General features: G+C 39.5%; 1 protein-coding gene across 1 annotated transcript; it reads right to left on the bottom strand.

Annotated features, from left to right (window-relative positions):
- Positions 1-450: 450 nt before the first annotated feature.
- On the bottom strand, positions 451-6,829 carry ormdl3 (ORMDL sphingolipid biosynthesis regulator 3). Its single transcript, XM_038297049.1, has 4 exons — positions 6,524-6,829; positions 4,797-4,996; positions 2,906-3,057; positions 451-1,580 (listed from the first exon to the last, which is right to left on the bottom strand). The coding sequence occupies exons 2-4, from the start codon at positions 4,968-4,970 to the stop codon at positions 1,445-1,447; spliced, it is 462 nt and encodes a 153-aa protein (XP_038152977.1). The 5' UTR covers positions 4,971-4,996; positions 6,524-6,829; the 3' UTR covers positions 451-1,444.
- Positions 6,830-10,065: the final 3,236 nt, after the last annotated feature.

The raw sequence follows: 10,065 nt of genomic DNA, 5'->3' as shown, positions 1-10,065 counted from the left end.
AGTTATGAGATAATTGGTTATATCTTAGCACATTTCATCAGTACCTGTCCGATGAGTGCACAAAATGTGCTTTTTTCTTCACATTCTACTGCGACTGATCCTCTATAAAGAGTAGCTTTGGAGATAATGATAAGTCCACATCACCTGCAAAGAAAAACACAGTCTCCACACTAGAAGTCCTAATTGCATGACTGGGACTTCAGATCATGTGCATGAACACAACCAAGATGACAAGGAGCAGCCCTGGTGAACTCCAACCTGCATGAACAAGCTTGACTTTGTAGCACCAGGACATTTAACAGGTAATGGTTAATGGTCTGCACCTGTAAAGCGCATTGGCAGTAACAGCATGAGTTGAAGATTGGCAAAATAGGGAAAATACCAAAAATATTTAAGCTCTCGGTTCGGATAGTTTATCGCTGACGACAAACAAAGACACAAAACTCTGTGTAAAATTCTGGTAAGAAATCCCTTTATTTTCTCTTCCCAATATCTTAAGAGCAGCGGAGTCAATAGGTGTCACATTGTGTTTGACAAAAAAACAACTTGTTTCTTGAAACTGAAAATAAGAAAAAAGCCATCATAAGTCAGAAAAATTTGAAGTAAATATGGAAAACATCCTCAATAGCATGCTCCGTTTTTTAATAGGATAACTTCAGCTCCAATGTCTGATCTGCTAACAGGAACCAGCTGAAGCAACCTAAGTACCATTGTGGTATAATTACGTACCCTTGTTGTTGTTTTAAAAACAGAAATCTTATCTCCTAACTGAGATTGTGGGCCCGTTGCTTTGCTCACATGGTCTGTGCCAAAGCACTTTGCATGCAGGACAAACCAGGACAGAGGTTTTCCAAATATGGAAACGGCCAGATAAAAAATAGGGCCTGCTAAACTTACCAGTCTGACCCCGAGCACAGCAGAGCAGCCAGAGGAGCCAAATATAAAACCTGGTGGTTTCTTATGTCTGTCCTCTGCAGCTCTTTGCCAGTCCCAATCCGTGTCAGTGTAGTATTGTTGCTCTCCACTTTAACCACAAACCTCATGAGAGATGAAGCTGCAGACTGGAGCGAGGCTGAATAAATACAGTAGTGTATCATTACGATAAAGCTAACTTTAAAAACTGCTTCGTTTCCAGCTGAGGAAAATTGAACACACTCCTTTGTACATTTTCTTCAGAAATATCAGGGACTTCATCCTTCAATAAGATCTATAGTGTCTGTAAAACATGAGGATAAATCACAGTTTCTTGCAACCCGACACGTTCCTCTTGTGCTCTCTCTCCCCGGAGTTTTTCGGATTGGGTGCTATGGCAGTATCCTTGGAGGGCCTTCTTTCAGTAGCTCTAGCAGCATAAGGTACCGAGGGTCTTGTTCAGAGGCCCAACACAATGTGTTCTCTTAGCAATCCAGGGGAAAATTAGACTTCCTCTTCTTCTTCCAGACTGTCAGTACTTGTTAATCCCGAAGATCCGAACACCGTGCAACTGTGGCAGTTTGGGAATAAGCACAGTGAGCAAAGACACTGTGTTGACCACAAAATGGGCTCTGTCGTACTTGGTGTAGAAGCTGGTTAAAATATACCTGAAGGAAAAACAGAATAGAGAGAGAGAGCATAGTGTTCAAGGAATCCTAAGAACCTTGTTCATCATAACAGTTTTTAAAATATGACCTTTTTATGCGCTTAAGAAGTAAAGATTTAACCATAAGGTTTTGCAATAGGACAAATATAGAACACTTCAACAGATTCTGATTTTTCATTTAAAAGGTCTAGTGATTATCAGCGTTTTATACTGTTCTTGAGTGTGTTATACTTGATTTAATATTCCATAATCCACTTTTTACCATCTTATTAAAGTAGGAAACACTAAAGTAAAAAATTAAACATATTTCAACCCACAAAACAGCAGCAGAGCACAAGATGTTTTCATCCCAAACCCTCAAACAAAGTATATAAAAGGTCAGGCTTCTGTACACTTAAGAAATTCCAACAGATTCCTGGCGGATGCATTTGCAAACTGCAAAACCTCTTCCCCAGTTTAGCCTTGAAAATTGGGATTAAGAGAAAGAATTGCGTTAGAAATCTGGATGTATGCCTACCAGTGATTTATTCTTCTTGTGGACAGAAAACACCAGTCTAACCCCCTCAAATAGACGAAAACATTGGTCAGTAAGAGATTTGTTAGCTGTTATCCGTCTCAGAACGCGATGATAGAATTAATCAAATATATATTGACAGTGAGAGGAATCATGCCGGTGAAAGAAAGCCTGAAATACTTCATACCTCTGATAGATTTAGCTTAAAATGCATCTCTTAATTTGACCAACATGTCTGTTTTGACTAGAAGTAAAATCCAACATCAATATCTGGTAGATCCATCAGCTGAAGCAGCTAAATATTTCATATCTCGCACACCAATGATAATTCGTCCTATTAACATTGAAAATGTGCATAAGTCTTCTGAGCAACTGCTTTAGTTGCTTTATATTTATTACAAATAATTCCATATTCTCCTCTGCAGCAGCTGAACATCCTCATGCAAGTGTAAATTCAGCAGAAAACAAAAACCAAAACAAAGTACTGCAGCTACTTCCTGCTAGCTGCAAATACGAGACCAGTGTGGAAAGAAGCGATGTGTACACCTGCAGAGCTGCTCTCATTACCGTATTCTTGCTGAGCCTGCAAATCAGACCCAGGAAACCAAAGTGGCTCCTGTAAACTGAACTCTCATGATAACGAGGGAAGGAAAAGCCAGGAAAGCACTTATTGGTGCACCTGCATAAACCGGCCTCTCTTTCAGTTTGTTTCCTAATCTACTGGCCCACTTTATAACAATTAAGGCAGCGGAGAGTATATTGACGAGGAAAATGGCTCAAGGGAGCATTCAATCAGAGGAGGGGTCACTTACAGGACAATGGGCGTGATTGTGAGGAACTTTCGTGAAGCAGTGAACTGCACGCCATAGTCCATTTGCTCCCAGTGTGTCAGGAGGCGAGCCTTCCCCTGATCTGGGGTCTCAAAGGGCGTCCCTTTGACTGCGTGGAGCAGGAGGTACATGCACTGCAATGAACACAACAACATGGAAGTCAAATTTACATTAAGAAGAAAAAGTCTTAAAAATGAAAAAATGGGTTAGAAGCAAAAAACCCCAGAAAGATTTAAGCAAAAGTTTTTCGAAAAACGAAAGTTATAGTTAGAAGTAAGAATTTCAATAGATTTAAATAGTGGATACTTTTAAAATGGTTATCATTATCCCCTTTACTCTGACACACATAAATAAAACACAAAAAAAGTCCAGTTTCTGTTTAATTTAATTTAGTATAAAGGTTTTCTTCTCAGAGGTTTGTTAGAGTACAAACCAGCATAATGAAGACCAAAGAACACAACAAAGAGTCGAGGAGAAATCGAAGCCAGGGTTAGGATATAAAACAATACCCAAAGTTTTAAAACATCTCATGAACTACTGATTAATGCCTCATTTGAAAATGGAGAAATTAATAACACACATTCTTCTAAATACCCCATCCATCACTGGAAAAACGATCTAGAAATAAGTAAAAATCTCTTAAATTAAGTGTATTTCCCCTTAATTTGAGTAGGTAAATGAGATAGTTTGCCAATGGAATTAGTATTTTTACTCTGATAAATAAGATAATTAGATAATATGCACTTGAAATTAAACAATGCTATTCTGTTTTCCTATTCTAAGTGTAAATTGCCTTGTTCCATTGGCAAGATGTCTCATTTACTACCTTAATCCAAGAGCAAATGCACTTATTTTAAGAAAAAAATGACTCGTCTACATTTTGATTTATTCCAGTGTCCATTTATTTATTTGTTATATTTATTTTGGTCACTTTTCTGGTCACTTTAGTTTATTCTTTGTCAGTATTTAATAACATAACCCAGGTCTCTTAAGTTAGTATTCTTTAAAACAATTCTGTTATGGTTAAAAAAGTTGGTTAAATAAAGATTTAATTGGAAGTCTGTTTGTGTTCTTTATTAAAATTAAATCATTTAGCAATATCATAAAATGTCCAGGCAGAGCTGCACATAAAATATGGTTTCAAATCTTTTCAATAATTATCAATATAGATCAATATGCTTTTTTTTTTTATCGATAAGCTTTTTTTCTATATCGCCCAGCCCTATTGGTGAGTATATGAAATGAATAACGGGATGTCTAATTCTGGAATCCCGTGTGTTTGGGGTGTTATAGATACTGCAACATCCATCCATCCCAATTTCTCCCTTTCTCCATATAGGCTAACATTCATGCTCTCCGTAGTTCCCCTGTGGTACGAGAACAGGTCGGCTGTTGCGCGCCTTTAGCGAGCATGCGCGTTTCCTGTCGCTTGCATGGTGAATCGTGCCGCCTGCGCAGTGCGGAGACGCAGGGGAAACCGTATCTGATGGGGAAACGCAGCTCGACGTAACACCGGTATTTCCATCTGGAAAATGCTGTTTTGTCGCTGGAGTCATCCTCACTCTCCATCCTCCCCTCTCTCATGACAAGGCGCGCATCCTTGTCATGAGAGAGGGGAGGATGGAGAGTGAGGGTGAGTCCTATCATGAAAAAAGGTTAATTGTGCAACCTCAGTAACGTGCAGTAACGGGGTGTCGGCAACGGTAACTGCCTTAAAGTTACAGTCAAAGTAATTTGATTACTTGTTACTAAAAAAACGCCCTTACTCCCATCACTGTTCATAAAGTGGATTCAGCACCACCCTGAATCCATCCTTTACAGATCTTACCCACTCTGAAAATGTTAAAGCTAGGTGGCGCTCTGCTCTGCTCACCAGATTGTGGATGAGGTTGGTGAGGGTCCAGACGATGGGGACGCTAACGAATGGGATGCTGAGCAGGATGATGTGAAGCAAGCCGATGCCCAGGATGTAAGACAGCCAGATCCCCCTGCTGTTCATCACCCGGGTGTTGGGGTTCACCTCACTGTGCGCCGTGCCCACATTCATAGCGCCGGCCACTGGGATAGTCTGATCTAATAGGAACAGAAGTTCAATTAGTCCGAGAAGAAAGGGAGGATTTATTGGCTGCAGAAGTTAAATCATCAAGAGTTCTTGTTGGCAGGTTTTATATGACAATGAAGAAACGTTTTATAAGGCTTCCTACTTTCTATTACTATTTTAGGATATCACAAGGAAGCTATATTCAATAGTCTGAATAGACGTGCATGATATGAGTCCTTTACTGTATTAATAATTTTGATGAATACTTGTAATATAGTGTGGAGCCTGGTGTAGGACATTCATCACAGAAAATTTGCCAAAGGTTTAAAGGAAACATCCAAGAAAAGAAGGCTGAAATGATGCCTGTATTAGGTTAAGCTTTCACGTTTAATTCATGATCAGCCAGGGATTAAGTTTTTTTTTTGATATGTTGATAAAGTAATTGAAAACCTGGATTTTCTTCCCATAAAAACAACAGAACTAAGAACTTCTTGATGAAAATATATATGCTTTCATGTGAAATCTGAACAGTTGACCAAGAGTCCAGTAATTCCTCCCATTTAGCTGAGGTCAGGCTCTTCTTCCATCTTTTTTTCTGGATAAAATCATTTCAATTGGGCTTCGTCTCACACACTTTGTAAGTTTGTGGTCATTCCTGCTGCTTGCCAGCCTTTTTTCAAATGCATTTTTTTCTTCCACTCAACTTTCCACTACCATGATCAAATATTGCACTCGGCACAGCAAGCTTCTTAAGCAGTGGCCTTTTAACCTTCTTAACATAATTGTGAAGGATGCCATTTAACATCTCTTAAACACATTCTAAGCAAACAATCTTAGTTATGATTGTGTAGACCATTATGGCATTAAATTTACATTCGTGTTTAAAAGACATACTTAAAGCACCATGTTCCCCTTTAATGATGTAACAGACATTGCTTCAAACTGACCAAATCAATGCGCGTTTTATTTGCACCATGTTTTTTCTCCCACAATGTTTACATTTGATCTCTGCTGCACTTTAAGAAAATGGAAATCACTACACTCTGTGTATGCAAATTGACATTAAATGTTGTCCAATATTGCATCTCATTCTGAAAACACCATCTGCACTTTGATACAAAGTGTTGGCACCATCATGCCTAGGGATTTTTTTATTTTATTTTTTAAATACCCTCTGTATTTTTTTTTTTCTATCTTCTGTATTCCAGGAAGAAAACCTGTTGCAGGCTGCAAATGACTAGCAGCCAAAGCACTTTAGTATTTGATTAAAATAATAAATGAACGTGAAACCCTTTAAAGGTTTGCAAGGCTGTGGGACACAGTGGAGTTGTTAAAGGACTAGTTAAGGAAACAGAAAGTCACTGTTCAGTAACTGTTAAAGTGAAGGAAACATCTGGAGATAGATCGATAAACAAACAGCTCACTGACCTCATTAAACAACATTATTCCAACATGTTTACAAACTTCTTTACCTGCGAACAGAATCAACTCGGATCGAAAGGAAATCAACTGAACTTATGAGCTGCTAATGCTTCTTGTGTTTATGAGGTATTACTTACTAAGAACAGAGAGGGGTTTGCACTGCGACCTGTCCGGGGGGCACAGTCCGTTAATATCCCTGCATTTGTGTAATCGATCAGTCTGGTTATGTAATCGGCAGAGGATCCAGTCTTTTTCCTGCCTCCCCGGAGCTCCACTCAGCCTGTCTGAGGGAAACCATCCGCCAGGAGAGCCGCAGGTCGCCGATACTCCGCTTTTACTACCGGCCGCAACAACACCAGCTGTTCATAACACGGCGCAGTCCACAAAGAGCCCGTTAGCGATACATATTCACGCTCACGGATTTACGTCTTCGATGGAGCTTTACTCATCGCATTTAGCTGTGATTGGTTCACCTGTGTCACGTGGCTTTTGTTGACCAATGAGCGTTAAGTACGGTGAGTCGTCCTGGACCACGCCCCCTCACGTAATCCTAATGATTAGAATACAGGGCAGACTATTTCTTTGTCTTTTTTCATTTCTAAAATTAATATGTTAGTTTATATGAACGTTTTTGTCAGGTTTTTATTTTTATATAAACGTAAACGATTCTTTCCATTCAGTAATATATTTGTTTGACTCTAGTTTTTAAGCAACAGCTCAGTGTTCTACAACACATGGATAGTGCTGCTGAGATCCTACAATTTAACCCAAATTAAGTGCCTTTTTTATTACAAACTATCATTACTGACCAAGCCTTAAATTTAATCCCAATAGTTTACTTTTTACTACTTTTACAGAGGTACATAGAAGAGAGGGATGACAGACCAGAAATACAAATACATATAAAAAAAATAACTGTAAGGATGAATAATTTGATGGGTAATATGTGTTTATGTATAAGTGTAAGTATGATTGGACAGATATAAATACAAATAGATAAATTGATGGGTAGTTAGATGGACTAATAGATAAACATAAATGGAGAGAAAAGTAGGACAATGCTGAAAGTTTGCAGTGAATCGGATGCAGTGAAGCTGATGTCTTAAACCAGGGGTTTTCCAGGCCAAGGACCACCAAACTGAAGGAAAGATGGAGCGGGGACCCCCTTATTTTATATATATTGTTATATCAAACTGGTCCTATAGTCACTCTATTACAGATGGAGTAATGTAACGGAAGTAATTTCACCCTGGGATTATTAAAGTATTTCTTATTCTGATTCCTGATTGATGGGACAGGTGTTGTGAATGAAACGGTGCCCAGCTTGAAAGAGCTCCTGTGTGTCGCTGAATGTGTGCATTGATGACTGAAAGACATCTTCTGCCTCCATTTATCTGTTTATTGTGTTGAATTCATGTTAATGTGTATTTAAAGACATTTCAATTAATGGAATATGGAATGGAATATAAAAAAAAAGTCTAATCAACCAAAATTTTCGCGACCTCCATGCAGAACCCCCTGTTGAAGACCTCCGTCTTAAACTGCTGTTGCACCAATTCAATAAAATATTCAACCTTATTGTGAAAAGACTGTAAAGGACGAAGCATCACATGGTTATTTACTCACTAAATGTCCTGTTTTGCCAACCCAGGAGACTGAATCTATCAGAAACTTCACTCATTATTACTAAGTGAATTAGCCTTATGGCAAGTTTGTTAGTTATGTGAATAGCTTTTTATCACGGTCTACACTCAGCATATCACAAATAAGGTGAAAGCGTCTACATCACCTTTACATCTACTCAGCCAAATTACATTTGCTTTTTAGCCTGCCATTTTAAGACATAATAACAGATGATTTGTTTTAGCATAGTCCCACTACCGATTTAGCTTCTAATGCTATTTTCTGCAGATGCATCATGACATTTAAAGAAACACAGGTTGTAGGAGACAGCCCAACTGGCTGTGTGTTAGGACAACAGATAGAGTTTAAATCAGGATTAAATAGTTAACTCTGAACACATGGAAAAAAATCACTACAGCTTCCATTGAAATATAAAAATGCATTAAGAACGATAACTTGAGGTCAAACTAATTTCAGACATATATAAACCCTTAACTAGACCAGCTAAAATAAACTACAACTACTATGCACACATAGCAGAAAAAGGCAAAGAAAGGTTAGGGATGCTCTAGACCAGTGGTTTTCCAATTCTGTCCTCGGGCCCCACTGTCCTCCATGTTTTAGGTATTTCTCTGACTCTAAATACCTAAAATGGTTGATTAGCGACTCCATGCAACCCAGCTCAGTGGCGCACTGGGTAGCACTGCTGCCTTGCAGCAAGAAGGTTCAATTCCTGGCCCGGGGTGCAGGAAGTTTGCGTGTTCTCCCTGAGCATGGGTTCTCTCCGGGTACCCCGGCTTCCTCCCAGAGTCAAAAAATATGACTCATAGGTTAATTGGCTTCTCTAAATTCTCCTTGAGTGTGTGTGTGTGTGTGTGTGTGTGAATGAATGAATGGTTGTTTGTCTCTGTGTTGCCCTGTGATGGACCCCTGTCCAGGGTGTACCCCGCCTCTTGCCCATAGACAGCTGGAGATAGTCACCAACATCCCTCACGACCCCACTTGGGATAAAGCTGGCCAGATAATGGATGGATGCAGCCCATGTGGCTGCTGAAGAGGGAGGACCATCACTTGATGCAGGAGTGCTGGAGCAGAGACACATAAAACATGCAAGACAGTAGGTCCCAATGACAGAGTTTGAAAATCATTGCTTTAGACAGTGGACTGCAGAGGTGGAGGTTTTACTGTGTTGTTAGCTATGTTTGTCATAACTTTATAAATTCAGTCACTATTAGCTATTTTTTTAGCTTTCAAAACACAGTGAAACACAGTAAATTATCAGAAATTTCCCTGTCATCGCTAGACTTGGTCTCTGGTTATCTGTCTTCTGAGTGTGACGAGGGGTCCCCAGTGCTTTAAAAAATGCTTAACAAGCCCTGGTACATTGTTTGTGACCGCATTGAGGCCTCAAGGAGCTGCTTTATCCTGTGGAGGTCTCTGGTTCCAGATGTTGCCTATAAAACTCACAGAGAAAGGAACACATAGCCTGCCCTGCTCTATTTGATTATTTAAGCAGTTGTACTCAAACTTTTACTGGAGTTTAAAGAATGTGGTCCCCTATCGAGCAGGGACAGTCATTGAGGCTTTTCTCTCGCATGTGGCTCACTTGGGAGCTGTCCATGGGAACAGAGACAGTGATGTGGGTACAGAGCTTTATATACTGGTGATGCAAGGAGGTCCAGGAGATCCTTTGAAGCTCCTCCCCTGGTTGTGGAGAACCAGAATTTCTCAGCTTACCTGTAAACACTGTTTGCACTTCTGAATTTTTGTTCAACCAATGCTCTGAATGCATCCATGTGTTTTATGACTATACAAAACATACAAAACAGTTCCCACTTTTAATCTGAAGATCAAAATGCAGCCATGCAAAGTGAAAATTAAATAGTCATTGGATTCCTTTGGACAGGAAGCAAATTCATTCAATGGGTTCATTTTTTCTGCAGCTGTTTTTCTCAGAGATAACCAAGGGAGGTCTGGCAGAAAATGAGGGTTTGTGCTCTGTAAAGGTCTCTTATGGCAGGGTTAAGACAGGTCCCACAGATCTACTGTAAGTATT

Source organism: Cyprinodon tularosa, unplaced genomic scaffold, assembly GCF_016077235.1.
Source record: "Cyprinodon tularosa strain WSP-4 unplaced genomic scaffold, ASM1607723v1 ctg38, whole genome shotgun sequence".
NCBI classification, from domain to species: Eukaryota; Metazoa; Chordata; class Actinopteri; order Cyprinodontiformes; family Cyprinodontidae; genus Cyprinodon; species Cyprinodon tularosa.
This window is presented reverse-complemented; position numbering and strand designations above follow the sequence as displayed.

Excerpts from the sequence above, each read along its gene's own strand:
- ormdl3 (XM_038297049.1), bottom strand. The coding sequence starts at position 4,970 with ATGAATGTGGGCACGGCGCACAGTGAGGTGAACCCCAACACCCGGGTG. Across the intron at positions 3,058-4,796 it reads CCAACCTCATCCACAATCTG|TGCATGTACCTCCTGCTCCA; the intron begins GTGAGCAGAGCA and ends TGTTCATTGCAG. Across the intron at positions 1,581-2,905 it reads ACAATCACGCCCATTGTCCT|GTATATTTTAACCAGCTTCT; the intron begins GTAAGTGACCCC and ends TTTTTCCTTCAG.